The sequence below is a fragment of the Xyrauchen texanus genome, chromosome 30 (assembly GCF_025860055.1).
Source record: "Xyrauchen texanus isolate HMW12.3.18 chromosome 30, RBS_HiC_50CHRs, whole genome shotgun sequence".
Classification (NCBI taxonomy): Eukaryota; Metazoa; Chordata; class Actinopteri; order Cypriniformes; family Catostomidae; genus Xyrauchen; species Xyrauchen texanus.
The window spans coordinates 17701522-17717995 of NC_068305.1; the positions used below are offsets into that span (position 1 = coordinate 17701522).

Below are 16474 nucleotides of genomic sequence, written 5' to 3' on the forward strand. Positions count from 1 at the left end.
TTTATCGAACCAAATTTCATCCTCAATTTTAAGTTTTGTCTATCTCTCCATGACTTTCCCAGTCAATTGTGATTACTGACTAAGCCTAAGGATAATAATAATAATTAAAACATCTTTTTATCGAGATTGCACTTACAAAGAACAATTTTAAGCCAATGAAATATAACAAAAAGAAAAAAAACAACGGTCTATATTCACAACAACAATTTATAGGACTTTTTAAACTTGTCTAGCCCTGACTCTACACTATTATTCAGAGAAATACAGTATGCAGTTAGTAGTTATTAGTTACACTTTCTGTGAACTGAAACTGTTCAGTGCAATATGATTGATAGCACATTCGACAAATAAAATAGAACTCAGAGAGACTCAAGCCAATCAAAATTTTCGTTTTGGCGAAAGGGCGGGGCTAATATTGAGCCGAGTTAAGATCGGAAGTCACGCGGTCTTCTGCGCTCATTGTGGCTTTGCGTAGGAGTGGTGAGTAAAACTTAATAAAATTAATTCCCTTTAAGTTCCCTTTTCTGAATAGTTTAGTCTGTTTATGTCGCGTTTAACTTAGATTAGGAGATATAGGTTGCTAGCTTTCTAGTAATCCTCCCATATGTTAGCTGACTAGCTCATGCTCGTCAGTATACAACAGCATTCGTTTGTTTGTGTTGAATAGTACTCTTCTGGTTGGATTGTTTTGCCTTTTTTAATGCTGATTTCTTTCAGATCCCCTGCATTGAGGGCGTCGTGAATTTTCTCCCCAGGGTTTATCACTCCAAGGCAAGGTGTAACCCAACCCGCCAGGCGCCCGCCGAGCCCACCCCTATCTAGCGGTTCAAACTAAACTAATCAATCTTAAACCAGAAGTTCACCTCTTCTCAGGGCGACTAGCGGTGTGTTTATGTCTTTGTTTTGTGAAAACGGCGAGTACCTGGACGACAGGAGCTACGGATGGGAAAGGTATGTTGAAATTGTTTTTTCCGATTTATTTTATTTTCTCTCGCGCATGTCTATGCTCTCGCGTTAGTTGGTTTGTTAAATCAGGTCTGTGTAATGTACTATGTATGTGTATAATGTGTCATGTATACTGCACCGTTAAAATGGCGTCCTCTTTCCATTGCTCCTATGCTGTGACGCACTCTGCAGCATGGGGTTGCTCAACTGCGGCCTGTTTGTGGTTTCATCCCATTGCCATGCAACTGCATGCTTTATTATTGCACTTAAATATCTTAGCAATTATATAATTGTCGTTTCTTGTTGGATCTGTATTGCAATGAACTGCATCATGTTACATATGGAGTATATGATGGGTTATGTTGATGTTTGCAGTTCTTTACAGCGTAGTAATGGACTTGATATGACAGGTGTTCACAGGAGATAAATGTGCTTTCATTTAACATCTTCCTTGACTTCCCTGTCTGTTGTAGTTGATACCAATTTTTCGTGGTGTAATGGTATCAAATCGTGTGGTGTTTTCTGTATTCTGCTCTTAATCATCAGTCTCATTTTGTCTTCCATTTCCTAGTGCTATAGTGCAGCTACCAGAACCTATTTGGGGGGAACTTAGTCAACGAGCTCGAAGCCTGGAGCCTCAGTGGCCGTACCCTTTTCATGTCAGAGACAAAGTACTCTTGCAGTTGTTTATGTCATCCCCTCTCCACACAGAAGATACTAATAATTGCCAATTCAAGATCTTCTCGTCTTGCTGATAAACCATACGGGAAGCCAAAATGTCCATCAATGTCAACCGCAGTGTGTCAGACCAGTTCTACCGCTATAAAATGCCCCGTCTGCTCGCTAAGGTGGGTGTTGATTAATGTGGCCCATGCACAGCCTACGCTAACCAGTGCCTGTCTGAGAGTACCTGTTTTAATTGGGGCTGTCAATCGATTAAACATTGTCATCAAATAACATGATATACCAATAACTGCACACAAATATTTGCGGAGAAAGACCCTCAAATAACAATTCATTATATAATGAATGCATAATATTAATAGTTATATTTCAATAAGTATAAATAACATATTGTAAATCTAATAATTCAGATAATTAAAATGCATTATATTATTGTGGCAGATGAGTGAATCATTAATAAGACAACACAAAGTGGGTTTAGAAGTCAAAATATGTATTTCTATATTATTGAACATAAGCCCAACCTTATTCACAGTAGCGCCATCTTTTTTTTAATGGAAATGACAACGAGACCGTTAGGGATAGACTAACCATTTCTTCAATGGCATGAATGGTATAAAGCTCCTAGATCACATCTGATTTTCCACAACTCATGTTCTCTGAAGTTATTTGAATATTGAATATTCTTTGACAGATATTTTATCAATGTTTCGTCCACAAAACGATCCAAATTCATTTTAAACTGCAGAACAGTCCATTGAAGAGACTTTAAGTCTATCCCTCACAGACTCATTGTCACTTCCATTAAAAAAATCAAAGTGGTGCTAGCGTGAAACCGGTTTATCATTGGCCTGAAATCCACAGCAAACCATTTTGCACCTGAATTTGGCAAGCTGCCCAATATTTTTCTAAGGACTCGTCAATGTACACATGAGTCAGGCCGACGCTTTTGGAATGTCTCACTTTGGTTGCGTCACGCCACAAGCACAGCATTTTTAGGTCACTTTGTTAAGTTTAACGTAGTTTGAAACTTGGAAAAACACATCTTGAGATCCCTGCTCAAATGTTACAATGCAAGAATGCACTCTCATATTGTGCTGTTGCTGGTGTCAAACAAGCCTGCATGTAGTTTGTTGTCTGTACATCTGCACGTTAGCTATACAGCTGTTTTTTTTTTTTTGCTTACCGCCCCCTACTGAAAATCCAGGGACATGATTAATTACACAAATCTTTTAAAACGTTATTTGTTTATATATAATTTATTGCACTGGATTTACACATTAAATTGACTCCCCTAGTTTTAACCATTGGAAAAAGTTAATGGTCTTTCTCCTATTATCTACCAATACCTGTAATTGATTAATTCCCACCAAGGTTTGTGGGGCCTAAACAATTTTTCTTTTTCTCGCCAGGTGGAAGGCAAGGGGAATGGAATTAAGACCGTCATTGTCAACATGGTTGATGTTGCCAAGGCTCTAAATCGGCCTCCGACATGTGAGCTTTGTATTTAGAAGCCATTTTACCGATTGCCACACTCCAAAGCATGAGTTGGATTGTAGCAAATTGTTCACACAATTTTGTACTGTAACATCTGTTTAGATCCCACCAAGTTTTTTGGATGCGAGTTGGGAGCCCAGACCCAGTTTGATGCCAAGAATGACCGCTTCATTGTCAACGGATCTCACGAGGCGAACAAACTGCAAGACATGCTAGATGGATTCATTCGCAAGTTTGTGCTGTGTCCTGAGTGTGACAATCCTGAAACTGATTTGGTAAGTTAACAAGCAATCCTCTAAATTTCTATTTTACCATACACATCAAGTCTTTTTATTTTTCAGTGAGGATAATATACTAAAGCAATAAGCCAGCCATGGCTAATTGTTTTAAATAATTTTAATGATAATGGGAATAAAAATGATTCTGCTTTGTAGTCTATAGTTCAACTGTTTTCAGTTGCCAAGAAAAATCGCAACTTTGCAAATGAATACAGAATGTGTGTGTGTGTGTGTGTGTGTGTGTGTGTGTGTGTAATTATCCTGGGTTCAGTACAAGTTGAGCTCAATCGACAGCATTTGTGGCATAATGTTGATTGCAACAAACTAACTTCGACTCAGATTAAATGATTTTTTTTTTTATTGATTTATATATTAACAAATAAAAGCAAGAACATTTACTAACAGAATCAATACTTAACACCCCCTTACTATTGTCCCTCGTTTTCAAAAAAACAAAACAAAAAAAAAAGCACATTATTACTTGAACTATAATTTTGCATGTCATTTTTACAGTTGTTTTAGGGTTTGTTGATATTACATCATCAAGTTGTAAAAATGGCTCTAACTTTAAACCGAAAAGTATAGCAAGTGATTTTATTACACTAAAATCATGTTTACATGCATAACTATTAAGTGAAAGACATTCTCTTCCATTGTAAGTGCCTCACTGTGACCCAGGTTTTATTTTTAATTTTTTATGAAAAGGTGGGATGAGTCGATTCATTTTGCTAATCATTATTATGCTACAAATAGATGCACTGTTGAACCAATTGCTCTTTAAGGTTATGTGTTATGTATTGTTCTGAGCATGCAGGTCTCTTTAGGGTTACCTGTTTAGCCTGTATGCTCTGAGATTGTTTTGCAGGTGCAAAGAGGAAAATGGCTGTCATTAGTTATTTACATGGCCACCTAAAATTTCACATGGATGTTTATTGTTAAAGTCCAAAACCAACGATGGAGCCATTAACACATTTGTCTTTAATTTTTCACCAAAATGTGTTGATATTAACTGAAAATGCACAGTATGTTCATGCATGCTGTTCTCGCTTTTTTGCCACTTCTGATATTTCTCTGTAGTGTAGTATTGAATGACTTCAAACAATTTTGCATGATCTCTCCTGCTGCAATCTGCCTTACTATAAAGATCTCAACCATAAATAAGAAGAAACACAAGGGGGAAAGCATACATTTGGCAGAAACAAAATTATCTCCACAGGTTGCTACTTTAAGAAACTAGTTGTTGAGAGAACGTGAGAGATGTCATTTGCCAAACAGCTTTTTAAATGTACAAAAAAAATATCCTGGGAAGGATGAGAAGCTGCATTTAAAGCCTGTTTAACCGTAAACAATATGAAATTTGTTATAGGTTTTCTTATCTTACCTTTTTTGTAGCACATTAATCCCAAAAAGCAGACCATTGGAAACTCCTGCAAGGCCTGTGGGTACCAAGGCATGTTGGACACCAGACACAAACTGTGCACCTTCATTCTCAAGAATCCACCTGGTAAATACAGGGTTAATGATTATGACTGTGTTTATCATTCGGTAGTAAAAATCAATTACATTTTGAACATATTCATCTCTCAATACTGCATCCATTAGTGGAGTAAGACCTGCATAGTGATGCCAAATATATGGTCTTATAAGTGCAATGGTCTGGCCTCGCAGCCCAGCGGTCCCGAAATCCATCAGGGCTATCACAACCTAGAGAGTTAGTTGGTCCTCTATTTCTATTGAGTTCTTGAGCAAAGCACCTAAACCCAAATTGCTCTGGGGTGCTGTCCCTGCAATAACCCAATCCCAAATGAAAAATTAAACCCCTGACTCCCTATTAAAAGATGGTTCACCCCAAATTAAAATTCTCTCATTTACTCACCCTCATGCCATCCCAAATGTGTTACTTACTTTCATCTGCTGAACACAAATTATGATTTTTAGAAGAATATTTCAGCTGTGTAGGTTCATACAATGCAAGTGAATGGATGCCAAAAATTTTAAGCTCCAAAATCCACATAAGGGCAACAAAGGTTATCCAGTCGACTCCTGTGGTTCAATCAGTGTTTTCTAAAGCAATATATGATAGGTGTGGGTAAGAAACGGATATATTTTTTACTACAAATTAAGTTTAACTTTCCCTTTCTTCTGTTTTTGGTGATTTCAGTCTTAATGCATATCGCCACCTACTGGGCAGAGAGAATTTGACAAAAATGACTTTAATATTGATCAGTTTCTCACCCACATCTATCGTATCGTGTCTGAAGATATGGATTTAACCACTTGAGTCATATGGATTACTTTATTTTCCCTTTATGTGGATTTTGGAGCTTCAAATTTTTGGCACCCATTCACTTGCATTGTGAGGACCTACAGAGCTGAAGTATTCTTTTAAAAATGTTAATTTGTGTTCTGCATGAAGAAGTACACATCTGGGATGCCAGGAGGGTGAGTAAATCATGAAAGAATTCATTTTTTGGTGAACTATCCCTGTAAATAAAAAATTATTGTTGTGGAGAGATATCTAATCTATTAAGCTACTCAAGCTTGTAAGTGTATGTTTGTGTGTAGCATGTTGCAAAAACTTTGATCTTGAGATAAATGTCATGTCAATTGATGTTCTCGAAGTATGCTTTTTTGTTAATGTCCTCTCTTATCCTGTTGGAGCAGAGAATGATAGTGGCTCTGTGAAAAAGGAGAAAGAAAAGAAAAACCGAAAGAAGGACAAAGAGAATGGCTCAAGTGGTGGAGAGGCTGGGAACCATAATGACATAGACGCCCCTGATGCTGTGGTAAGTGCTGCTTTGAGTACCTCTCTACAGTGACGTTTCTTTCAGTCTCACCTGTGTAAGAACATCTGTGTGACAAAAAAAATCACACTAAATGGCCAAAAGTTGTGAATGAGCGAATGCCAGGTTATTAGAAATGATAAGACTAGCCGAAGACTTTGGTGTGTTGAATGTGAGTTTATCATTGTAGGACGGGGATGATGATGATGAAGACTGGGCTGAGGAGACCACAAAAGAGGCCCAGCGGCGCAGAATGGAGGAGATCAGCGAGCACGCCAAAGGCCTCACACTTACCGAAGACTTGGAGAAGTCTCTGGAGGAGAGGGTCAACATATTTTACAGCTTTGTGAAGGTGTTTTTCTGAGCTTACTGGAAAACTTGCAGAAGAACATTTGGAACATAAAAATTGTTGTTTATATACAAATCATACTGATGCAGTCCCTGCCTTTGTCTTCCTGTCTATAGCAAAAGAAGGACAGTGGAGCAATTTACTCTGCAGATAAAGAGATTTTGGCAGAGGCTGAGAGGCTGGATGTGAAGGCCATGGGTCCTCTGATCCTGAGCGAGCTGCTCTTTGATGAGAACATTCGAGAACAGATCAAGAAGTTCAATCGTCACTTCCTCAGGGTAAGTCCCCTCTGCTCTTCAAACATCTGAAAACATTTGTTATGGTTTGAAAACATCAATTAAAAACTGTCAATTTGTGTGTTAGTCAAACTGCAACAAATTAGATCTTAAGGGCAATAAACATTTAAGTAGCTCTTCCCAAATGGCAAATCTATTCCTGTTATTAAAATGCATTGCATTTCAATTTATACAAAAATGTATGTTTACATTTCTGAGCGATTAGATCATCTTTGTCCTCAGTTCTGCCACAATAATAAGAAAGCTCAGAAGTATCTGCTGGGTGGATTTGAGTGCCTGGTGAAGCTGCATCAGAGTCAGCTCTTGCCGCGAGTCTCCATTATACTCAAAGACTTGTATGACGCAGACCTGGTGGAGGAAGATGTCATCCTTGCGTGGGCTGAAAAGGTAACCTACCTACACAACACGCTACTATACAGGGCTGGGTAAAAAAAAAAATCCAGGACGAACAGGGACTAAAAATGGTTCAAGAAACAAAAAACGAAAAAAGTTTAGCAGAACAAAGTGATATTTTTAGCAGAAAACAATATTTTTAAATTGCTTGTTTCTCTTGTGAGATCTGGCAACACTGCTATTGGTATTTCACACACCCCTTAGCACAGAGTACTATCATTTTTAAAAGAATGTTATTAATCATTCTTTTATTTTGTTCTAACTGGTTACCATTTGGAAAGAAGTTTGCGTAATATCCGAACCGGAACTGAAAAATACAGTTTTTGCTCTGAACAATCAGAAATTAAAATGTTTAGTTTGTAGTCCCTGACTGTGAATAAGGTCTATGAGCACTCAATCAAAACACTTCTGTGATGCTTGCTGATCTACCGCTATTCTAAAGATAATGTACCGTTGCAGCACCTGTTCTACAAATTGATGTAAATAGTAAAAATTATCCATGTAAATATGAGATTCTAAAACGTCATTTTTATTAATGGAATGAATGGATTTGTAAAATGTGACAAATTGTGAAATTTACAGTAAAATAAAAAGAAAAGATTAATGTTTTCAGAATGTGTCTAGTTATAAGGTCTCCTGTATTTTAGCAGCTTTTGCTGGGGGATAATTTATTTTGTATGTAAGAAAAATTTACATTATAACTGAAATTACACATCAAAATCGTGTTGAGCGCTCCTAAATCGGAATAGAATCAAGAAATCTGTATCAAGACCCAGCCCTACCACTATACTCTCTAGACTTAAAGGGATTGTTCACCCAAAAATGAAAATGCTCTCATCATTTACTCGCCCTCATGCATCCCAGATTTGTACAACTTTCTTTCTTCAGCAGAACATCATCTTTAGAAGAGCACTGTATGCCCTGACAAGCTGTTATGAACCACCAAATCTAATGCAAAAACATAAAATAAAAAAATTAAAATTTCAGATTGATTTGGTTCTAAATGACGTGACACACGTTCGTACTTCGATTTCGTAGGAAGTGTATCGAGGCCTTAAATCTCCACTTTTACGTCAGAATGTTAAAGTGGAAATTTAGAGTAAAAAGGACTTGTATAGCTTCTGAAGATTTAAGGAGTAATATGGAATACTTTTATGTTTCCTTTGTGATTTTTGAAGCAACAAAGGTTTGATCACCATTCACTTGCATTGTATGGACTTGCAGAGCTAAACTTTTTCTAAAAGGTATTCGCGTTCTGCTGAAGAAAGAAAGTCATGCATATTTTGGATGGCAAGAGTGTAAGTAAATGATGAGAGAGTTTTCATTTTTGGGTAAACTATCCCTTTAACCTACTAGAATGACATGAATACTGAATTCACACTGCCACTGCAAGGCCTAGTACCCAGATTTGACATTGACAAGCATCTGATTAAAAAAAAAACGTCTGTTTACGTTCATCTTCAAGATAACTTACTGTTCAAATTAATTACATGTCAGATAGGGTTGCGCTGCTCAGATTTTTCTGTAGATCACACAAATAATTTAACTTTGTGCTGTCCAGTGGTTTCACACTGATTTTAATTGAGCAGCGCGGTTTCATCCACCTTTAGGAGGATTTGACTTTCCATACAGCTAATAACAATAAACTCCTGCATGACTATTGGGAAGAATTTCTGTAAAAGGTGATTTAACATGCAGATGTGAGAAACTTCAAAAAAGGAAATGTAATAATTGCTCAAACCTTATCGTTCAAATGCCAAACATGGCACGCTTTACATGTATCTCTTGTGGAAAATTCCTGAATTGCGAAATGCGTATTGTATTTGCAATTTTAATTTTGAAAGTGAACCAAATCGGATGCAAAAGATATTGTGTTTTTGCAGATTACAAAGCATGCAGCAAGGTTCAATCTTTACCAAATGGATGTGGTGGGGAAAAAACAGATTGGTTGACAGCATAAATGAAGCCTCGGATGTAGGGTAGATTTAATCATTTACCTGTTGCTAGGCAACACTTGAATGGTCATTTAACATGAATGTCCTAAGGGGGTGTGATGTGGTGATTTTTGTCTGCTGCTTGCTAAAGCCCAAGATCTAATAGCTCACACTGATACCAGCAAGCATTCTTTACAATCCTATATGAGTTCAAGCCTGTTTCTGATGTACAATAGGTCTCTAAGAAGTACGTCTCCAAAGAGTTGGCTAAGGAGATTCATGCCAAGGCGGAGCCCTTCATTAAATGGCTCAAGGAGGCAGAGGAGGAGAGTGAAGGCAGTGAGGAAGAGGAAGACGAAAAGGACAATGTTGAGGTAAATCTTCATCTGTTATTTGTTTTGTTACCTGACTTTGAGAAATACTTGGACATGGGCGAAGTAAAACTCTGGATGCTAAATCATCCTGTTTATTGATTTAATTCTTTTGTGTATTCTACCTCTTTGGGATCCAAACAGATATCCAAAATTGTCATATTAATTAAGATTGGATGGTATACTACGTTGATGTCAGTGTCTTTATCAGCATCATTGTTGAAAGGAGCAGAAATTCACTCTTCCCCCTTTTTCCCCAGGTGGTATATTCCTCTTCTGCCCGTGAGCTGAAAATGGAGACCACAAAAGTTGAAAAGCCAGACCATGAGGAGGATGACATTGACATTGATGCCATTTAAAGATAAAACCAAAAAGCTTAAATTGCCTCTTGACATATTACTAAGCTTCTTTTTGTCCGATGCATGCCTTGTCACCTCCTTTGGCCTTCTCTTCAGCTGTTGGCCTGGGTTAGTGCTCTGCTGAAAGTCTTCTCACCTACTCCCTTGATGAATTGTTGCTGTACTTTGGATGCATTCATTTCTTAGAGTATAGAACATTTAATGCACATTATTTCCCCTTGTATTTTTGCAACTAATAAAGATTTGCCTGTGAATTCCACCTTCTGTCCAGTTGATTCTACTTTTTAAGTCAGTAAGCGTGGGTGTACTGTTGAATGTAAGGTAACAAGTCTCAAAGACCATAACATTTGTGTCCTAATAAAGTGTATTGTTCATTTTGCAGCTTATAGCCAAAAACCACCATCTTGGAGGGTATTGCCATCTGACACTCATGAATTGTTTTTGTGGTGTGAAGTCCATACCATACTAATAAATATAGGTTGTATCAACAACGGCTTCCAGATTTGTACAGGGTGTATTGATTTTCTGCTCTGGATTTCCATCCATAAGTGCAGTTTCATGAACTAAACAAAAATCTAAGATTCTGTCATGAACTTTGTGAACGTTGGCAAATCCTATCTTAATGATTCTCTCATTGTAGCAGTCTTGTAACTTATGTAGTGAAACAAGGTTGCATTTATAATGTACCCTGAGTGCTTAAAGTTGCATAGCAGCCAGCCAATCAAAATGAAACCGGGTCATGCTTGTCACACTAGTCCAGACATTGCAGAATCTATACGTTTTATGTTGCAGGTCTCAAAATATGCCAGTTTTCAGTGTATCACTTCAAGGAAAATGGGTTGAATACGCTAATTAAAACTACACAAGGCCGGATATCATTCACTCTGAAACTAGAGTTTCCAAAACAGCCATTTATTCACCTTTATAACACATTGAAAGTTTTTGACAGGGTAAATCTGACATTAGTCAGTAAAATTCAGATCATATACTTAACACAAAGCACAATCTCAGCAAACATGTCAGTTTTGAAAGTCATAATTTCCCTTCTATTATAGAAATAATCCTAACATTCTGCAAGCAACTACAAACTAATTTAGCAACATTTATATCAAAGAGCAAACATTTTCATTTTCCCTTCAGTTTTTGCACTAGTAGAAGACAGATCACAGTGTTTTTTGCTCTACAAAAGGCTTTTTGTTAAATTATATTTCCAAAAAGTACAAAATACAGTAATGCATGACCTATACTTACTACTTGATTTAAAACTTAATAGATAAATTAAGATTTTGGCAAACCCTCATCTAAAATAAATTTTGAATGGTATTAAATTGTGCAAAATGCAGATAAGCTAAAACCTCTTACTACTATAATATTTAATCTCTCCTGATTAGTTTACATTGATCTTAGTGCAACACAGAGGTAGTTTGAAAACTACCTGGTTCATTTAATTAATAATTAGTAACATTAATGTGCCAACATAAACCAAACAGCAGCAATTAACTATTTAAAGAAAGTGATGACAGAATAGGCAACACATTTGAAAACCAACTGCTACTAACGTTCATTGATATATTCATCCTTAAACTTCCTTGTTATACATTCGGTTTAAAGGGATAGTTCACCCAAAAATGAAAATTAGTCATTTAATCACCCTTATTCCATCCCGGATGTGTATGACTTTCTTCTGCAGAGACAGATCCCAGACAGATTTTTTTTTACTCTAAATCTCCACTTGTAATGCCTGTTTAGTTTCACTATCATATCTGAAAGTTAAAGTGGAGACTTAAGAGTAAAAAAAAAAAAGACATATTGTTCTGTTTATCACTCACACCTATTAGATTGCTTCTGAAGACACGGATTTAACCACTGGAATTGTATGGATTACTTTTATTTTTCCTTTATTTGATTCTTGGAGCTAAAAAGGTCTGGTCACCATTCACTTGCATTGTATAGACCTACAGAGCTGAGATATTCTTCTATAAATCTTAATTTATGTTCTGCAAAAGAAAAAAGTTATACACATCTTGGATGGCATGAGAGGGAGTAAATAATCAGAGAATTCTCATTTTTGAGTGAACTATCCTTTTAATGCAGAGAAAACCACAAATGTCTCTTGTTAATAAAGTATCAGATTGCAATTTAAAGGAAAAGCATGGAAATGCTAAATAAAAAAAAATAATTATTGAATACTAAATTTTAGGTGACAAGAATAAGTTATCCTGGACAGCTTTACCAGAAGAGGGCACAATTGGTTTAGTCAGCTAAGATTTTGATGATTGCACTACCTCTGGCCACCTGTAGCATCTTTCCCCATATTGCTTTTGGTATATTCGGCTTTGGCATGGTACCATGGATATTGATCACCTTTTTAATACAAATGACCTTGCTGACTCTTTAAAATCTTAACTGCCAAGTATTATCAGAATTTAGTCAAATAAGATCAGTGGCACTGGAGAAAAAGTCAGTGCTACATGCGTTGCAAACCTCACATGAAAAAGGGACCACAACATTTATGTTTGCTAAGAAAGGCTGCATCTTCATTATAGGTGTTAACTGATCCTACAGCAAGGGCTGTGTTATCTCACTATTGGAGAGATGCAAAGGGGGTAGCTGCCTTTTTGTCACCTGTTGCACAAAGAGGAAGAGGAAACCAATCACAAGGGCAGTGCCAAGGATGGACCCTATAGCCCATGCATAGGAAGGCTCTTTGGGCACTGGTGGGACCACTGACTTTGGGGTCTCCACTAAGAGATCCTGCACACTTGCCAAAGAACCATTGTTGGCCAAGGGCTTGAGTCCAAGAATGTTACACATGAGAGGGTAGAGGTCAACAGAGCGCATGGAGGCCTTGATATAGTCATGACGGAAAGCTGGTCCACGGGCAACAAACACAGGGTGCATGCTGGGAAGGCTGTTGTTATAACCATGGTTTCCCACTGCAAGCACATCAAGCACATAACCATTATAAAGACATCTCAGTCAAGTGATGAAAATATTTTTCTTTGCCCCAAAGAATATAAAAATTGACAGGGCAAATAGTCACAGATTGAAGAGGCGTTAAAGGGTTAATTCACTGAAAAAAATTCAAATTATATAATCTGTGACTTTATTTCATACATCAACAAAGCTTAACCTCAGTCACCATTCACTTTAATTGATTGCATTGTGTTCCCCATAAAATGCAAGTGAATGGTGACTGAGGTTAACGTTCTGCCAAACATTTCCTTTCGTGTTTCACAGAAGAAGTCACAGGTTTGGAACAACCTGAGTGTAAATAAATGACAACATTTTTGAGTGAACTATCGCTTTAAATGTCATATTTGAGTCACATCCGTGACATTTTAACCTGAACTCAAAAAAAATATTTTAGGATTTACGCATTTCAAATTCAAGATTCCATCAAATATTTAATAACAAAATATATATATATTTTAATTTCGTTTAATTTTGTTAAACATTACACAATTTAATTTTATGAATTTCTATTTGAAATGCGTAAATCTTAAAAACAGGCTATATTTTTTGGAGTGCAGAAAATTTAGCATACATGCTAATTTACAATGCAATACATAAATGATGTATAAATACTGTAACGCACACATAAAGGATCCATTTCTGTTCTGCATGACTGTCCATCCCTCTTTGACCTCTATGATAAGAGGCATAATTCTGACATTATGTCTGTAGTGGTACTGCTCTGGGATCTCCTCCTTTTTATATACAAACATGTTAGGGTTTGCATTCTTCAACGAACTGTAGACCTCTTCAAGTTTGCCTAGAACACGGAAAGGATAACACTCAACCAACAAATATTACAATACAATTAGAAAACATTACTTTTACAAGTGCAATACACAATTCCATAGTAAAAGAATATTTTATAATCATTCTTACCTTCTTTGGGCAAAATACCAACTACAGGGCTCTTGTCTATCCATGTGTAAAGATCACGGCTGACATAGGTGTCCAGCTCAATGATCTTATCATGTGACAACTGTGTCATTCCATGATCACTTGTAACAATGAGATTGATTTTCTCATAAAGGCCAGCTGCTTTGAGCTTTTTCCTGAGAAACCCCAACTTATCATCAATGTCTACTATGACCGCATCCATCAGTGGGTTCTCTGGTCCCAAATTATGCCCACTCTCATCTGGCTCCTCCCAGTATAAGACCCCAAAATTGATTCCCTCTGGCTCTAAGAACCATTCAATGAGTTTCTCAACTCTGGCCTCAAAGGCCATTGATGCATTATAGATCAAGTAATGTGTTGGATATGTTCCACCAATTGCTACATCTGATCCAGGCCACATGGCAGCCCCGCTCTTCCACCCAGCCTTTTGATTGGTCACCCACAAGGGCACAGCCTCCTCCCACCACCACGCTTCATACACTTCTGGCCCCTCCATGGAAAAGGACCGGTTACGAATTGGGTCATACATTTCATTAGCAACAATGCCATGGGTTTCGGCATGTAAACCTGTCACTAATGTGTAGTGGTCAGGGTAGGTCTTGGTGATGTAGGTGTTCTCCACTTGATCCACCTGCACACCCTCATCCATCAGGGCACGAAAATTTGGTGTGGGCACTCGATTCACATAATCCCAGCGGAAGCCATCAAAGGACACCAGTAGAAGCTTGCTTTGCTCTTCCAGTTGAGAACTACATGGCCATAACAGTACTAAGAAGCAACTCAGAAAGCAGCTCCTAATCACTAAGAGGTTTGGCATGATGGCAAAATATTTTACTAAAGGGGGACCTAAAAAACAACAACAAAAACAAACAAACAAACAAAGAAATTCATTATAAGCATAAGCTGGAGGGAAAAGAAGGGTTTGACCATGTACTGAAGCATGTTAAACAAGCTAAAAACTGAATTCCTTAACCGATTATTAATGACTTATTTTGTGTGATATGATTTGCAGCTTACCAACTTATACTATATATAGAAATGTAAGATTTATAAATACTCTTACTTGGGTAGTGCAGTGTTATGATATTCAGGACTATTATTCTTTCTATTATTTTCTACATTTCTAAGTGATTTTCTTCTTTCATACAAGATATGGTCATTTAGGGCTCAATTAATTTATATATATATATATATATATATATATATTTTTTTATATAAGGAGTGCAGCTCAACATAAGATCTAAATGGAAATTTTAGATTAAGATGGGTAGCCTATATTACTCGGCTGAAAATGAAAATGGAGATAAACTAGAAATCAGCTTATCCCCTTTGTTATTTTAAACAACTCTCTTCACTAAAATGCAAAATCGCGCATTGTTATTCAGTAATATTTCAAAGCGATTGCTTTTATGTACGCATGTATGTATTCTATTTTGCCAGGATTTCATTCTCAGCCATGTCAGTGCATCCTACTTTTAGTGCGCCTGCTCAGTTAACAGGTGCAGTTCGCTTATACACAACTAACTGGATTCATCTCAGTCTATAAATTTAGCGACCGATTTAAACCCGCGCACAAATCAAATGTGACCATTTTAAAGTGCGTCAGTGAAAATGGAACATGATGACATCCTAAACAATGCAGCGCATATCGGTCTGAAATCTTGCTCGCTCGTTTGCTGGTGCTTTTTTAATCTACTAAGCAATTCCTAAAATCATGCTACATCATATGCTAGCCGACATACGTCAGTTGACCAGTGCAATTCAACGGTACCTACTGTTAACGAAAGGAATAATGTACAACATAAGTTAGCGCAGTGTATGGGGTCATGACAACCGTCGATGTCTTTGCGTTACATCATGAAAATGCCCTTGAAAAAATGAGCCTTCACAGTTAAAACGGGCGCATGCAAAACAAATACACCCCAGAGTGTCCGTGCAAATGATCGTTCAGCTTACCTCTGTGGACGGTATTTGGCTCTGCAAAAAATAAACGAGGGTTGACAACAGGAAGTCACGCCTATTTCTCTCTCCCTAAAAAAAACCCATCGCATTAACTATTAGAAAATGTAAATTATTTAAAGGCGCTTTACACAATAAACGTATTCATTTATTTTATTTTTTATTAAACAGGTTGTTAGTATAGTAAGCATTCTAGCTTATAGTACCTGATGTTATAAGGCTACTTATATTCGTAAATGTGTAGAAAGTTACCGATGTATATAGGCTACAATATTTTTACTATTTTAGCATTCTGTTTACAGTAGCAGTCTGCTGTTTAGATAATACCTTTCCAAATCAAATTATTGATCCGTATTCTGCTTCATGTCTGTGAAGTGAAAGGAGCCGTTCACACCGAACCCGTTGTGTGCGTGTGTGTGAACAGGTAGGCCTATTCCCTACGTTGGATAGTAAAACCTAAAATATTTGACGTTGTGGGGACAATCAGTCGGTCCCCATGAGGAAAAAAAAGCTTATAAATCGAAACAAATTAAGTTTTTTGAAAATGTAAAAATGCAGAATGTTTTCTGTGAGGTTTAGGGGATAGAATATAGTGTAAAGTCTGTACCATATAAAAAAACATTATGTCTATGGAGAGTCCTCATAAAACATGAAAACTCAATGTGAGTGTGTGTGTGTGTGTGTGTGTGTGTGTGTGTGTGTGTGTGTGTGTGT

The 16474-nt window shown here is 37.1% G+C and overlaps 2 protein-coding genes across 2 annotated transcripts; one reads left to right on the plus strand and one right to left on the minus strand.

Annotated features, from left to right (window-relative positions):
- The first annotated feature begins 402 nt into the window (after positions 1–402).
- On the plus strand, positions 403–10148 carry LOC127624329 (eukaryotic translation initiation factor 5-like). The gene is made up of 12 exons (XM_052099112.1): positions 403–480; positions 718–951; positions 1517–1793; positions 3042–3123; positions 3229–3401; positions 4797–4908; positions 6069–6190; positions 6378–6539; positions 6653–6814; positions 7055–7219; positions 9396–9533; positions 9791–10148. The coding sequence occupies exons 3-12, from the start codon at positions 1722–1724 to the stop codon at positions 9887–9889; spliced, it is 1287 nt and encodes a 428-aa protein (XP_051955072.1). The 5' UTR covers positions 403–480; positions 718–951; positions 1517–1721; the 3' UTR covers positions 9890–10148.
- Positions 10149–10800: 652 nt separating this feature from the next.
- LOC127624233 (ectonucleotide pyrophosphatase/phosphodiesterase family member 5-like) lies at positions 10801–15843 on the minus strand. The gene is made up of 4 exons (XM_052098959.1): positions 15758–15843; positions 13784–14647; positions 13488–13664; positions 10801–12825 (listed from the first exon to the last, which is right to left on the minus strand). Exons 2-4 carry the CDS (start codon positions 14616–14618, stop codon positions 12449–12451), a joined length of 1389 nt encoding a protein of 462 aa, XP_051954919.1. The 5' UTR covers positions 14619–14647; positions 15758–15843; the 3' UTR covers positions 10801–12448.
- Positions 15844–16474: the final 631 nt, after the last annotated feature.

Coding starts and splice junctions, on each gene's coding strand:
- LOC127624329 (XM_052099112.1), top strand. CDS start 1,722: ATGTCCATCAATGTCAACCGCAGTGTGTCAGACCAGTTCTACCGCTAT. Junction 6,540..6,652: donor TATTTTACAGCTTTGTGAAG/GTGTTTTTCTGA, acceptor TCCTGTCTATAG/CAAAAGAAGGACAGTGGAGC. Junction 6,815..7,054: donor TCAATCGTCACTTCCTCAGG/GTAAGTCCCCTC, acceptor CTTTGTCCTCAG/TTCTGCCACAATAATAAGAA.
- LOC127624233 (XM_052098959.1), bottom strand. CDS start 14,618: ATGCCAAACCTCTTAGTGATTAGGAGCTGCTTTCTGAGTTGCTTCTTA. Junction 13,665..13,783: donor TGGTATTTTGCCCAAAGAAG/GTAAGAATGATT, acceptor TCCGTGTTCTAG/GCAAACTTGAAGAGGTCTAC. Junction 12,826..13,487: donor CAGAAATGGATCCTTTATGT/GTGCGTTACAGT, acceptor ATGTGCTTGCAG/TGGGAAACCATGGTTATAAC.